A 15,406-nucleotide genomic window follows, 5' to 3' on the forward strand; every position below is an offset into this window, starting at 1 on the left:
TATCATTCCTGAGCATCATGGTAAGATTTCTGGTGCACCTTTCTCTTCACTGTCTTCCTCCCTGGTTTTTTGCCCATCACTACTCCATGCAGAGCAGGGCACAGGCATCGAGCATCCCCTGCAGCTCACCGACAGGCAGCAAGCAGCTTTACCAACCAAAAAAAAGGGAAATTCCACAAATCCAAATGATGATTTTCTCCCAAGGCGCTACCCGGATCCAGCATCCTTCAGCATCCATCACAAGGCAGGATCTGCTCCCAGGCTCTCAGCCCTGCTGTGGGACGGCTATCGAGGACGAGCAGGGGAGAAACAGAGAGGAGAGTTATTGTCAAGTCCCTCGCTCTCCCTCTCTGATCTGAAGTTCACTTGTAATATTTTTCTCGACTCCAGTTGCTAATGCGTTTTGTTCTCCAGAGTGCGCGTGGCCCGACTTCCCGCACAGCCTTTAATTAGTTTCTGGATGATGACATCTCCTCTGAGAATCGTCTCGTCGTGTCCCTCCGATCTCGGGGGGAGATAAAGGAATCTAATAAAGACGTTGAGCATTTGGAGGTGATGGGTTTGACAAGCTTTGTATTAGCGAGGCGTCGTGTTCCAACTTTGCCGGGCGCGCTCGTCCCCGTGCAGTGACATCTCCCAGGGGTCCGACGGAGCCTCCAGCAGCACCCGGGGGACCCTGCAGCCCCCACGTGTCCCCACGTCCCTGTCAGTTTGATGGCCGTGGAGGTGGCTGCGTGCAGTGCTGTGATGAGAGGTGTCAGCGATGCTGGGAAGATGACGCCGGGTGTCTCAAGGCTCTGAGATCCTTCAATTTTCTGCTTTTCATGAGGCGTTGCTTGTCTGGCAGGGGGAATCCCAGGTGACTTGGGGGCAAAAAGCAGAAGCTGAAAACTAGATCCTAGCTCTGTGAAGTGTGCGTGGAGCCGAAAATGAGATCTGTCTAGACAGGGAGCTGATCTGTCGAGCAGTCTTTCTTCAGCTGCATCTCTTCATGGCTGACAATGTAAAAACTTCTTTCTTCCAGCTTTCAATTTTCTTTTTTTCATTTTCGTTTGCATGAGAAGCATGAAGGGCTTTATAAAGGAGGTCTGCACCATTAGGTTCATTTTAGGGAAGGAAGTGTCCAGTGCAGTTCAGCAGTTTGGTGGATGCCCCATCCCTGCGGACACCCAGGATCAGGGGATGGGGCTCTGAGCTCCTGATGGAGCTGTGGGTCTCCCTGTTCAATGCACAGAGTGGGACCAGATGGCTTTTAAGGTCCTTTCCAGCTCAAACCATTCTATGATTCTATGATTCTAACCTCCTTTGGGCACCATAATGTGAAAGCAGATATTGGGTCTCTCAAAGCTGGATTCTGGCTGTACACTGAAGCCATTTATTAACAGCCATGCTAAGCAGGCTCTTGCTTTACTTCCCAAGATGTGAGGCTTAGTTTTTCCCTTTCGTCGAGCGGATGGGAGAATAAAGACCTGGATCCTTCCAGAGCCTCAAAAGCAGGCGACCCAGCATTAAGGCTGCTTGGCCTGATGGCAGACGACCTGCACCCACCTCAGAGTCAGAAAGAAGTCGTCATGCTTGAGCTCTGACTCTGCTTTTGTGCCGTGTTTATTCTGGCACATCCCTTGTTGACGACGGCAGGAGCAGCGCAGATTTATGCTGTCGTAAGTGGAATCAGATTGGGCTCCCTTTTGGCACTTAGCTATAAAGTTTGTCTGCAGAAGCCCTGCGGCTTATGCGGTGAGTTATATCAGCGTTCACAAATACTTTACTAATGAATGATTGGGAACGTCTTTCTCCCCCCTCCCCCTCTGAGTTATTTCAATGCCTTGCCATATAACCTGCTGCAGAGACAGGTGTAAAAAATTTGGTGTCCTCCAAGCTCGGAGAGCTGTGCTGCAATAGGAGGCATTATCTGCTCGGGAAATCATTTAGTTACATCTCAGTGCTGTATGACACATCTCATTACGCCTTGCTTTAAAACGAGCAATTGCCATTAGTTATTTATTAATTGCTTATTAAGGTCATTATGTATGTCCTCTTCGTTTCCCGGCTCCTCTCCCAGTGCCAGGTTTGTGCGGGGGGATTGGGGGAGGGGGGCTGAGCCCTTTGGTGAAGCTGGGCCAAGGGATTGTGCAAACCCGGAGTAGGGTCTGCACCCAAAATTGGAAGTTTTTTATATACAAGCCTGCACGACCCAGGACATCTCTGGTGGCTGCATGTAGCTCCTGTTCCTCTCTCTGCCTCTGGGGATGCTTTCTGTTCCTCCTACTTCATGGACTACTTCCTCAGTGCAGCTTCTGAGCTGTGCTGGTGTTATGGAAGGGTGATGCCCTCTCTGCTTTCCTCTTATGGTTGTGTGAGAGTAGCAGCACCTGATTTAGAAGCACGTTTTAGGAAACAGTTATTAACTGAAAGAGTGATGCTGCACTGCCCGGCTGCCCAGGGAGTGATGAGGTCACTGTCCATGGGGGTGTTCCATAACCATGGGGATGTGGCACTGAGGGATGTGGGCAGTGGGCAGAGGGGTGTTTTGGGGTTGGACTTGGAGATCTGAGAGGTCTTTTCCAACCTTTATGATTCTAACTTGGTGTTGGGGTCCCTGCACTGCATCGCAGCCAGCCCTGCTGTCCCTCAGTTGTTGGTGCAGCAGTGTGGGCTCGATGTGATGCTTGGCAGTGCAGTGAGCAGGGCTGGGGCTCCCAGCAGCAGGGCCCTGCTAGCAGTGTGCTGTAAAACACGGAGTAGTCTGTGGGTAACAGTGGAAAGTGTCTGTTATTAAAGGCACGAGCTGTGGCAGCCTGATGCTCAGGAAGCTGCCAGTGCACATCACAGATCGCCTGCAGAACACAAGTCTGAGTCTCCCTCTTTTTCTTGCTTCAAGATGCTTTTATAGATGTTCTTTGCTGTTGCCTTTGATCTGGAACAGATGTTGCTCATGCTGGAGGATGGAGGTTTGCATGTTTTATGAGGGGAAAGCAAGACTTACCAGCAGAGCCCGTCTTGCTGGCAGGCTGCTGGCATGGGCATTGCTGGGGCTCTGCACTGTCCAGCAATACCCCATGCACAGATAGCAGGCAGAGATGCTGCAGCCCCATCTCCTATCTTGGTCAGGATGTAGGTGGCTGAGGCAAAAAACGCAGTTCCTCATTGCAGGCACCTTTGCAGGCTCATGCTGGTCTCCTTCCCCCGTATCTGGTGGTGAGCTTGCTCCAGGCCCTGGGCTGTGTGTGTCAACAGGGACAAGCTGGATGCAGTGCAGGGACTCAGCATCTGTGCACAGCACTGCGTTTGGCTGCTGCAGGGTGCGTGCAGGAGGCGTTTGCACCTGTGTTGGCTCTGGGGTGGATGCTGGGAGGTTCAGCCTGTGCCAGGGCCAGGAGGGTGCGTGCGCACACAGCACAAGTTGGGGAGTACATCTGTGTAGGCAAGTGCATATGCTTGGAGCTGCACAGGCATCTATCACCTGACTGAACACCCTGAGCGTGTAACGTGCCATATGGCTTGGTTAAATATTTAAGCACGCTGCTTTCTGTCCCTGGGACTCCGTGCATGCAAGTCCAGCCGAGCTCTGGGTTTGCAGTTCGGCACTGCGCTGAGACCTTTCCCATCACTGTGGCAAGAAAAAAGGGGAGGGGAAAAGCAGAATTCAGATCGATGAAACACCAGCCGGTCTCTGGGGAAATCTGCACTGTGTCACTGGAGCAGCTTGGCCAACACTGCCATGTTTAATCACTTCTGAGCAGGAGAGATGCTGAACACAAAAGGACTGCCCGCAAGGAGAGGTTCCCGCCTGGGAAGCCGGCATTTATTTAGCTTTATTTATTTATTCATTCCCATTGGGGCGCAGCTCCATCTGCGTCCCGCGCTCAGCAGAAGGAATTTCTCCTCTGCCCCAGTGCTGCAGCAGTGCCAACTGATGGGGAAAGCTTTGAGTGGAGGGAATGGCAGCACTGGTGGCCGTTAAATAATGTTAAATATATACTTGCGATCACTTATTTATTGAAGTTTCCCTCTCTAGTGTAGTAAAAGCCTTACGACGTACCTGCTAAGTCTCAAGAAAGGCATTTTACAGAGTGCGCGTGGTTAATTATTCAAACGTTTAATTAGCATACAATAACTGTCGCGTTAAATCCTACCGCTTTTAATTTAAGTGGTTCCTAAAGACTTTGCTGACGCTGTCGCTCTCCTGCTCCCCAGCCCTCACCTCATCCCAGGAAGGCTGCAGTGCATTGCTAGAGACCGACCGACCGAGGGCCATTCCCAAAAGCTGCATTTGCACTTGTCGTGCTGCAGATTCTCCCATTGTGTGGCCAAAGCCATCATTTCACCTCCCATTCCCATCCCCAGCAGCATGAAACACTGCAGGAGCACTGGTGCTGCTCTGCTTGGGGAGGAGGAGGAAGCGATGCCCTTCAGGATGCATTTTCAGGAGAAGTGGAAACCAAAGTTCCATTTGTTTTGATTATGTTTTAGAATCTGGTCATTTAATTTGATTGCAGATTTCTATCCGTCACCCGTGTGGATGCGAATCCCTGTGCGCGGCACCGGCATCACAATGCAAAGGCTGAATTTGTTGTTTGCCAGTCTCAGTGAGCTCGGCAAAACAAGCCAAATATGAGTGATGCGAATCCGTTAATTAAAAAACATTGCCAAGGTTCCTCCTTGGTACGGTGTGCATTGCATGGGAGATGGCAGATAGCATCACTGTGCGGGACCGACAGCTGCAGTCAGCTGGGCTCCTTAGAATCCTGCAGTCATTATGGTTGGAAAAGACCTCTGAGATCATCCAGTCCAACCGTCCAGCTCCCACCAACACTGCCCACATCCCTCAGGGCCGCATCTCCATGGTTGTGGAACACCCCCAGGGAAGGCGACCCCTCCTCTCCCTGGGCCTTTGGCTCCAGCACTGCTCATCCCTTCAGTATCAAACCCCCATGGCCCGTGTGATTCTGAAAGCTCCGTTGTGGGAAGCACGCATTGGTTTCTTGGTTCCTTCCTACTTGTAGCACTTTGTCATTAATTGAATCTCCGTGGAATCTCTGTTGGCAGAGCATCTCCCAGCCGGCCGTCCCAGGAGATGTGTGCCCTCATGCTGGGCTTAATGACACTGATGAATTTTAATATTTCCTTTGGTGTTGCCTTCACGGCCGCTGTCCTGCCCAGAGCCCCATTCTGGGACCTCCTGATTCAATGCATGATTATCAGATTAGCCGTCATGCCCAGAGCAGCAAAAAAATGAACTCCCAGAAGCCCTTCAAAACAGGGAATAATTCATTACCCACCTTGATTTCCACTTAAAATGTACTTTAACTACACTTCCAACTACAAACCCTAAATCACCCTCATGTTCACAAAAAATCCATCATTTCTTATTTTATTGCACGGCACTGGCATGACATAATCCCTTCCAGAGCGTCTTGGAGTGCTTTACGGATCAATAAATTACTTACCTGCACAGCAGAGGCAATGCGTGCAAGGCCATTGCAGACATTGCAGTGTGTGTGCAGCAGCTGGGATGGGGACAAACAAGGGACGGGGTCCTTGGGAGCAGCAGCTGGGTGGGGAATGCCCCGTTTGCTCCCTGTTTCCCATCGTCAGCCCCTTTCTTTTTTATGTCCCCTCTTTGGGTCTGGCCCCATGCCATGTGCGCGCTCAGGGGCCTCGTGTTGCACTGGGGTGGCGGAATTAAGGCACAGAATTGTAGAGTATTGAGTTGGAAGAGACCATAAGGATCGTTGAGTCCAACTCCTGGCTTCACACAGCACCACCCAAAAATCAGACCACGTCAATGAGAGAGCTGTATGGTTATGATGGTGTTTCCTTCTTTGTGTCGCTGCAGTGTCGCCGAAAATTATCGAGATCTCTTCTGACATCTCCATCAATGAAGGTGGCAACGTCAGCCTCACCTGCATAGCCACAGGAAGGCCAGACCCCACAATCACCTGGAGACACATCTCACCCAAAGGTAAGAGTCAAACGACGCCCAAAATACCCCAAAAAGGGCTGGGAGGTGCTGCTGGCTGCTTCGCTTGTTGCTGAAGTTGAGTAAAGAAGATGATGTGCACTGAAAAGATGTAACTGGATGCAGGAGGGTTTTGTTAGGGAAATATCCAGCCTGGTGGCTTGGGAGAGGAATAATGTGGGTTTTTTTCTTACGTGGAGGATTGGTGGTGCTTACCAGGTTGGGGTTGTGCTGTGCATTGGGAATGCTGGGGCTGCCACAGCAGGTGGCTGCGTGTGGCGCAGGGCTGCGTGCTGAGAGCCCCCCCAGGGAACCTCACACGTTGCATCAGAGAGGGGCTGGAAATGGTGCAAAGCAACAAGAAAACGCGCGGAGCATTAATTGGTAGCCTTGTTAATTGGAAAGCAAACCCTGAGCAGAACTGTGTGGGTGGGAGTGCTGGGAAGTGAATTCCCATACACACCCACTGGGGGCTGTATGACTTCAAAATCCTCTCCTCACTGCTTTTGGGCAGTTGGATTTTGCTCTTTGCGCTGTACAAGCTGCTGGGCCAGACCCATCCTTCCTCATGGCCCCAGCAGAGAGCAAGCACAGTCGGTGCCATCTCAGGCTGCTCTCTTGACAGGAGCCTCTGGAAGATAGGTTTCTCCATCCCACGTCCCTCCTGCCCCCAGGACCCTCCTCTCCCACTCCCTGCCCCTCGCTGCCTTCCTCCCCTGCACCCATCCATCCTCTCCTAACCAGGCTCCAGCTCCCAGTGCCTCTCACTTTCACGGGGGTTATTTTCGCTGTTTGCTGCCATCCTGCAGGTTTCTTTCCCCAGGGAATCTTTACCTGTGCTTGAACCAGATGTTTCCATTTTACTTAGGACTTAGCTGCTATGGAAACTGAGGATGCATCACGAGAGGAAGAGTGAGCTAATCAGAAATTACCTGTGGTGCTGTGTAATTTGCAGCAGCAGCTCTTACCCGATTTTGGCCATGATTAGGCATTCTGCCTTCAAAGCTCAAAGAGAGCAAATGATTGCAAAGATTTACCTGGCTCTGCCTGCCTGACAGAGGAGGGTGCTGAGCACAGGGATGGCCCAAGACAGCTCTGGTGGCTGCATGTAGCTCCTGTTCCTCTCCCTGCCTCTGGGGATGCTCTATTTGTCCGTTTCCAATTTAGCATGTATACAGGAGACAAGGATTTGAAGTACAGGGACTGAAATAAGAACCAGAGCAGGTGTGCAGAGGTGCTGTAGAAGATGCCAAGGTGATGACGAGCTCCCTGGGAGGAGATGCTGTGGTTTGGAAATCCAGGACCCAAAGCTGGCTGCTGCTATGCCAGTGCTGGAGGAGCTGCTTCCCGTACTTGCACCAACGAGTGCTCCTCTGCACAGCAGCACTTCACGGGCTTTATTATTTTCTTGGCAGCTCTCAGTCTGTTCTGTGGTTCTTGGTGAGAAATGAAGCAAATAAGAGTGTTTGCTCACTGGAAGGAGCATGCAGTCTGGTTTCCCAGAGGACTGACACCAAAGCAGCTCAACTCCCCAGCGATCCATCCCACTGCAGTCCCTTCCCAGCCACCTGTCTCCTGTCAGTGTACAGGTTGAAATGGAATAAGGAGGAGGTGGGTGCAGACACACGTTCCTCCATCACAGGGCTCTGCTGAGAAGCCACAGCTGTGACAAGGGGTTTGGGGGCTGCACATGGCAGAAAACCCATTTGGGAAGCCAAGCTCCAGCACCCAGCAAGCCAGCTCCATCCCCTGTGCCAAACCCACTGGGATGTCAGTCAAGAGAAGTGTTCCAGCAGGGTGAAATCTCTCAAAGTTACGAGGGCTTCAGATGCATTGGTCCTGGCACCATGGTGCTGATGCCATCTGCAAACAATGGTGAGACCTTTTGGTTAATGGTGTGGTTTTGGTCACGCAGGTGTTCCCATAGTTACTGGGCTCTTCCTTTATTTTTGGGGTAACTCTGATGTTGTCATGGTGATTGCCACATTGTCAGTTTGGTTTTCATCTCTTGGTGAACAAATGCATCCCTGTGGCAGGCACGAGACTTGTCTTGCCTCCTGTTAAGCTCAGGAAAAGTGCTGATGAACTGCAGTGAGTGGCACCAAGGGCTTGCTGCTATCCCGAGCCAAGGGCTGCATCCAACTCGTCATCCTTAACAACCCTTGATAGACTTTTCTGCCACGGTTTTGTCTAATTGCTGTTTGATTATTGCAGTAGTATGATGGATTCTGGTGTAAGGCTTAAGAAGGGAGGCTGCCAGGGTAGCAAAACATTATGGTTTGGCTTGATGGTGTATTTACTCATAAGAGGGCTGATCAAAAGGTCTTTATAGCAGGAATCCCTCATTAATCTTAGGATTAGTCTCGGCAATGAAAGCAGGAGCCCAGCCCTGCCCCACAAGCACAGTGCTGCATTGCTGCTGGGCCAGCAGCACCTGGAGGGGGATGTGATGCTTGGAGGGCCCCATCCTGCCATGACCCAGCTGTCCTCAGTGAGCAGTTCTGTTAACCTCTGCTTCCTCCCTGGGAGAGGTGAGACAGCAGTCCGTTGCCTGGCAGGGCTGAGGGGAGGCTAAATGCATTCAGGACGTGAGGTGCTTGGGTGTGGGAGTAATCACAGCTTGTATATGCACTTAAGATAGATGAGACATGGTGGCCTGATGTGGCAGAGGTCTCTCGAGATCGTCTGTCTATACATCAGCAGCAAAGCAGCGGAGGGACTCTGGGAGAAGTGTGGTATATTTGGATTTATTGATTCTCTCTGGCTCTTAGCAGGGCTTGAAATAAAAGGAAAAGCTGCTGAAAAAACATCCAGCTTGAGGAGTTGCATGTCCCCAGGAAGGGGGCACGTCCCCTCCATTCAGATGTTTGACCATTGAGTGCATTGCTTGCTGCACCTAATCTTTCCAGATCCTTTCTGGACTGCAGGCAGGAGATGCCTCGGAGCCTAGAAAAGAGGCACTGAGAGAAGGAAGGGGAATCCTTGTCCCCAGGAAGGGCTCCCTGTAACCATGCCTCAAGTTACCACTGTATGGGAACTGCTGAGTCACGGCCTGAACCTCTGATTGATCACCTGAGGTGAGCCAGGAGGAGCACAGGTGAAGGCAATTCAGTTGTGCTGCTGGAAGGGATGGAGCCTGGCTGCCCCCCTCCTAGACCTATTTAAGAGCTGGCTGCCAGTGCAGAAGGATCTCTTCTGGAGATCACCTCTACTGGAGTTCTGTGGGTGAGCCCAGCATTAGGGTAAGCCTTCCATTTATTCTCTTTTGTTATCGTAGTCTACTTTGCCTAACTCTCTTGTTTATTTTGTGATTATAACAGCCTAATATTTTTTGATTATACAACCACTTTCACTTAATGACAGAGAATTGTTCTCTCTTCTGGTCATTTTGACAGGGAAATGGCTCTCACAGAGCAGCTGATTCGTGCCTATTGCTGTGTTCCTCTTGGATCTTATGTATGGTTTTACACTGTCTCTTGGCTCTTATTGAAGGTTCAGAAGGCACTGGAGAAGGCCAGTGCACCTGTCTTGCCTTTCTTGTCTGTATTTAGATGACATTTAGTTGTATGAATCTTCTTGAGCTGAGCAAACATCAGAGCCAACTGCAACCTTGGGGGAGGTAGGGGTGTGAGCCCCAATTTGTGAAGAAGGACTTTTGTTGTATGGGCTATCAACAATGGTATGTGAAGGAAAGGAATTGAACCTCTTGTGGCTGGAGCAGAGAACCAACCCAGAGCTGCATCGTTGGGTTGGATTGGGTTGGACTGAGTTGGGTTGAGTTGGTTTGAGTTAGGTTGGGTTGAGTTGGGTGAGGCTGGGTTGAATCTGACTGGGTTGACTTAAGTTCAGTTGGGCTTGTTTGGGTTCAATTGGGTTGACCTGAACTGGGTTGGCTGCTCTGTCAGACATGACATCTTGCCTTATTGTATGTGTTCCCCTGATCTCATGGCCTTTCTCCAGCACTGAGGCCCTGACTGCCTGCAGAGGCCAATGCCCAGGATCTTGCAGAAGCTCAGCCAACAACCCTCATCCTCCTTCCAGGAGGCACTGCAGGCCTGGGCTCCAGCTAAATTAACTGAAGCATTTCAACAGGCTCCAATCCTGTCGGCAGCTCAACCGTCCCCTTGTTTACTGTTGAAATAATTACTGCTTTGCCATAATATTAGCTCTGAGCCGTGACTCCATTACCATTATCGCCGGAATATTACCCATTTATTATCTCCCAGCAACCCTGGAAGATGAACACTAGGCTTCAGAGACCAATTGTTTTACAACAGACAGGATCTTGGTGTGCATTGTTTAATGAGGTAAACTACATTATAGCCGGCATTAATTTGGCTGCGGTGCACTCCACTAAATCATTGTTAACTTGTAAATCTGCCACCCATTTTGATGTGCATTTAATCAGTGCACTCCGGACAGATCCATTGGGAGAAGGGTCACTGGTGGCTTATTTCCATTGGTACCAGTGTGGCACAGGCAGCAGTTTTTGGCCAAGGTGAAGGCGGTGCTGGCTTGCAAAGTTCTTGTGCACGCGTTGCAGGCTGCAATGGGATCCTGCCAGGAGCAGGGGGAAGATTTAGCCCTCAAAAGGCTGCTATGGGAGCAAGGTGGGGTAGGAGTGACTTAATCCTGGGTAACACATCATGCATGTTGGGTGCTGACTGTGCACGGCCCTTTTTAGTCTTTCCTCTCCAATGCGATGCCCTTGTTCTTCTTGCTATTGTAAAGCAACAGGAGATTATGTACCTACGTGTGTATATATATATAAAAGTAATATTTTTGTTTCTCCACATGGTGGAAATGAACCCGCTCAGCTGATTTGTTTGCATATTTGGCACAGCTGCCTTTACAAGATGCATTTTCATACAAAAATAACAAGACCCCTACCAGCTACAAATGAGGCAATGCCTTTCCATTACAGAAAGGAGAAAAAAAAAAAAAAAAAAAAAAAAACCAACTCTGTGCTTCAGCATATTCCCTAAGCACAGCTTTGCAGTGTCACTTTTTTCCCTCCTCACCAGAGGCAAAGCGTGCTCAGCTCCCCGGGATTGGGGGATGCACGCAGACCTGGGATGCTCTTCCCAAGCAAAAAGCAGACGGCTGTCTGCACCCCTGAGCTCATCCCGTTGCTCACCGCCTTCCCGTGGCATTGCAACAGGCCTCCATCTGCCTTTGCACCGCGCCCAGCACAAGGGAGCCGCAGCCCCGTGCAAAGCGATAGCAAGAAGAGTACAGGAGACTTATTTGTCTCGTTCCCGAGCCGATCCATTTGCATGACAATCTCGTAAGCCCTGCATACACACAGCAGCAGCAGGACCGGGGAAGTTTCCACGTGTTCCCGGTGCAGACAAAAACCCCAACGTGCTGACAGCATCGGCTTGCCGGATTTTCTGTCTCTTCTTTAGCAGTCAGAGCTCTCCCTCCTTGCCTGGTTCGTGCAGGGCTTTGTGTCGCTGGCTCGGGATGTGCCTTTCACTCGGCTGGCATTTGGAAGCAGAGGAAGAGCAAGGAACGGGAGTGTCTGAGATGCGAGAGATCTCCACACAAATTAAAACCTTTTATCAGCCCCTAATAGCTGTGCAAACTAATTATATTTGGGCCAAACTTTGCCAGAGACTCCCTCGAGGTATTATTATAAAAATCTGAGCTGTGGAAACGCGTCCCCATTCTGTCAACACCAGGTCGCTTCAGCTATAGAAAACTGGTCTGGTTTTAGCTCCCGTGATGCGCTTTGCATAAGCCGTGGCAGTTGTTTTGGGGGAGGAGAGAGCTGGCCGGGCTGTGTCACACGTGGGCCAGGTCCTCCCACCCCATCGTGGTGGCTTTTGGAGGTACAGAGGGAGGGTGGGAGGTTGCAGGGAGTTTGGTGTGTCCGTCCTCTTCTGACCACAGGGTCAGCACCATCAGCGTCTCACCCACCGTGTGCTCTGCTGGTGGAAAGGGTCTGCAGCCACGTGGGCAATGTGAAAATTGCTCTCCTTGGTGCCAGCACTTTGCTGGCTATGTTCTGGTGATCTTAGAGCTGATTTCCCTCAAATCTGTAGAATCATTAAGGTCCAACCATCTGCCTACCACCAATATTAGCCACTAAGCCATGTCCCTCAGTACCACATCTACAGGTTTCTTTAACACCCCCAGGCACAGTGACCCCACCACCTCCCTGAGCAGCCGTGCAGAGCATCACCACTCCTTCAGAGAAGTTTTTCCTAATATCCAACCTGAAATTCACCCCATTCTACCCAGCATCACGCTCTGCTCCCTTCCTTCCCCATGAACGAGGCACCAAGTCCCAGTGCACCCCGGTGTCCACAGGTGGGAGATGCTTTGCTGGCATCTCCTGTGACAGGTTTGTCCCCTGTCCCTGTGCCACCGTTCCCCTGCCTGCCTCGTGCTGTTCCTCTGTGCAGATTGCTGGCTAATGGGGCGGAGCCAGCGAGAGTGCTCTCTATTAATGGAGCAGAATATAAACAGTATAAAGCCTTCATTTCCCAGGCTGTGATTTCATTATTAATATACTTTACAGTTCACAGGTTGTTCATTTGCTTCCATGTTTTCTCAGCTGGTGTAATCTGCGGCTTGGAGTGAGAAGAGTCATAAAATTTCCATTTCCAGTTGAATGTGCGTCCAATTCGCCGTGAAATGTTTCTCTCTGTCGTGAATATTAAGTGCACGAGGAGTCAGTAGCTGCGGGATTAGTTAGGGCAGGTTGCCAGCCCCTGTTCCACCTCCCGGGGTTGAGATGCTCACAGTGTGGGAGATGCAGAGGAGGCAGTTGAAGGAGGACCAGCGGTGTCAGGGCAAGGAAAGGGTTATGGGCAGAGGGAATGAGCATGTGGTGGAGTGAGGAGGGACAAAACATGCAGAGTGTGGTGGAGAGACGGGGGAAAGTTGGGGAATGGTGGAGAGACTGCAAGGAGGGATGTGATGGGTTGAAGGATGACTGAGACCTGGTGGAGCCAAGCTTTGCTCCTCCATACAATCATAAAATCGTTAGCGTTCAAGAAGACCACTGAGATACTCAAGCCCAACCCGCCCCACTGTGTCCACTGCTTGCATCCTGCAGTACCACATCCCAACAGCAATAGAACACCCCCAGGGATGGTTACCCCACCACCCTCTGGGCAGCTGTGTGGTGCAGCACCACTCTTTTGGAGAAGAAATTATTCCTTACAGCCAATCTGATCCTCCCCTGCATAGCTTGAGCCCATCACCTCTCCATCTCACATCTCTATAACTCTCATGTATGCTCTCTATAACTTCCAGAAGGGAGGCTGTAGTGAGCTGGGGGTTGGCCTCTTCTCTTCTGTCATTAGTGGTAGGACCAGAGGGAATGGTTTCAAGCTACAGCAGGGGAGATTCAGGCTGGACATGAGGAAGTATTACTTTTCAGAAAGGGTGGTCAGGCACTGGAATGGATGCCCAGGGAGGTGGTGGAGTCACTGAGCCTGGGGGTGTTCAAGGAAAGGCTGGATGTTGTGTTGAGGGACTTGGTTTAGTGGGAGCTGTTGGTAATGGGTGAACGGTTGGACTGGATGAGCTTTTAGGTCTTTTCCAACCTTGGTGATTCTATGATTCTATGATCTCTGTCCACAGCTTTGATGCTTGGCATGGAAAAATCCACACTGGTGTGTGTTCCATGTTGTAAGTCAGCCTGGTGCTGGGCCAGCACCATGGGGTCAGGGGCTGTGCCTTTCCACTACCCCAGTGGGTTTCCTCACCTCTAGCGTGCTACCATGGGCAGGAAGCTGAAATGCTTCTAGTTCAGCTTCACAGAGGCGTGCTGTGATGGAAGAGAGGGCTGTGTGAGCACATCTGGAGCACAGCTGGCCCCGTGCAGGCAGGGTGGCACAGCTGGAGGCGGTGATGGATGCCCGCTGCCCGGCTGTGCAACAGCAATGCAGGGTGCAGCATCTGGCTGGATCAGTGCTGGTGGGAAGGGGACAAACAGTCAGATCCTGGTTTGTGCCCAGATCGTGGAGCAATGTTTCTGTCCAGCTCCTTGCTGAAGTGACTTCTGCCATGGCACTCTTTGCTGCAGGGAGAAAAAATGCCTCTTTCTTTCCCATCTTCTCACGGTCAAGTCAAGATAATAATAGTCTTTTTCTGATCCCTGAACTTTCCCATCTGCTTGGTAAAACAATGGCAATTCTTTTTCCTCACGGTCTCTCTCTCTCTCCATCTCCCTCTCCTTTATTTTTATATGATTTAAAGCTGCAGCAATGCTGTAGCCCAGGGGTTTTCCCCTTCCTGGGCTATGCTGCTGTTATTTAGAATGGCTTTCCCCTTACATAGCAGTGCCTCTTGCTCCCTCCCCACCCCGCCTGTCGGGTGCTCATCCCATTCCCAGTCTCTCCCATTGCCCAGCATCACCCAACCCTGGTGTTCCTGGCACCATGCAGCCCCCAGACCCACTCCCCATCCTCTTTCCCTGGGATCACAGCATCCCCCAGACCCCCAGAGGTGCCGTGCCCACCGGTCTGGCTGCTCTCCATAAGCCACAATACTGCAGCTGATCCTCCAGAAATGGAGACATCAGTGCCATAAAACATGAGGGACAGAGCGAGGCCACTGGGCTGGAAAATAGCGTCTGAAAAAATAAAGACAGGCTAAAGATGATGGAGGGGCGACAGCCGGCCTCACCTGGCCCCAGTTCTGAGGTTAAGAGCCAGGCTGGGTGCTTCTCATCCCGGGTGAGTTGGGGTGAATTAGAAAATATCCCCATTCCCCAGCAGCTGGCGGCCAGGCTCAGCGTGCAGGGAAAGTTTCCCACATCCGTGGGACTTCTTGCCAGCGCTCTGAATGGATTTAGCCAGCACTTGATGCTTATTTTTTTTCACTCTAATGCCATTATGCCACTTGCTTCCCATCCTCGGGATATTTTCTTAATGCGGCTGAAATGCAGCTTAGCAGAGGTTACAGCCATTTAAAAGCTTCGGATTGAAATTATGTCCTAAGAGCTTCTCCTGCAGGGAAAGCCTTTGGGTTTAGGTTTGCAGACAGGGGGACTTTAAGGTCCTGGGTGCCAGCAGCTGTTTTTTGGAATGGCATGGAGGAAAACAGGGAGAAGAGGGACGGTGCTGGGGATGCTCCATCCTGTGAGTGAGCACAGTGAGATGGGTTGGGCTTGGGGATCTTCGTGGTCTTCTTCAACTTTGATGATTCTGTGACTGGAGGGCGCTGGGGGATCTCACCATCGTTATCCCTGCTGCAATACCTGCGATAGTGAATCTGGACCTGCGTGGCATTTTCTTGGGTGTTTTGCAAACAGGAGCAGCTCGCTTCTTGGTGTTAGCCAGGGCCAAGCCTTGCGCTGCGCTGCTTCTCCTCCAGGCAGCACAAGAGCTGCCAGCAATGGGACGGGCTCCAGGAAAGCCAAGTTGCAACAGGATTTAATGGAGGAGCAGAGCTCCTGCAAACAGGATGCGTGTCTTTGTCTGAGTG

The 15,406-nt window shown here is 51.1% G+C and overlaps 1 protein-coding gene across 3 annotated transcripts in view; it reads left to right on the forward strand.

Moving 5' to 3' along the window:
* Positions 1-15,406, forward strand: part of LOC122167425 (protein CEPU-1) — a 244,273-nt gene that overhangs the window by 217,014 nt on the left and 11,853 nt on the right. For all 3 annotated transcript variants that reach the window (XM_042832016.1, XM_042832015.1, XM_042832017.1), the window contains one exon: positions 5,840-5,965. In XM_042832016.1, coding sequence (XP_042687950.1) covers positions 5,840-5,965 — 126 coding nt within the window. The remainder of the gene's footprint in view (positions 1-5,839; positions 5,966-15,406) is intronic.

The sequence above is a fragment of the Centrocercus urophasianus genome, unplaced genomic scaffold (genome assembly GCF_019232065.1).
Source record: "Centrocercus urophasianus isolate 14NV4802_14NV808 unplaced genomic scaffold, USGS_Curo_1.0 seq_37, whole genome shotgun sequence".
Lineage (NCBI taxonomy): Eukaryota > Metazoa > Chordata > Aves > Galliformes > Phasianidae > Centrocercus > Centrocercus urophasianus.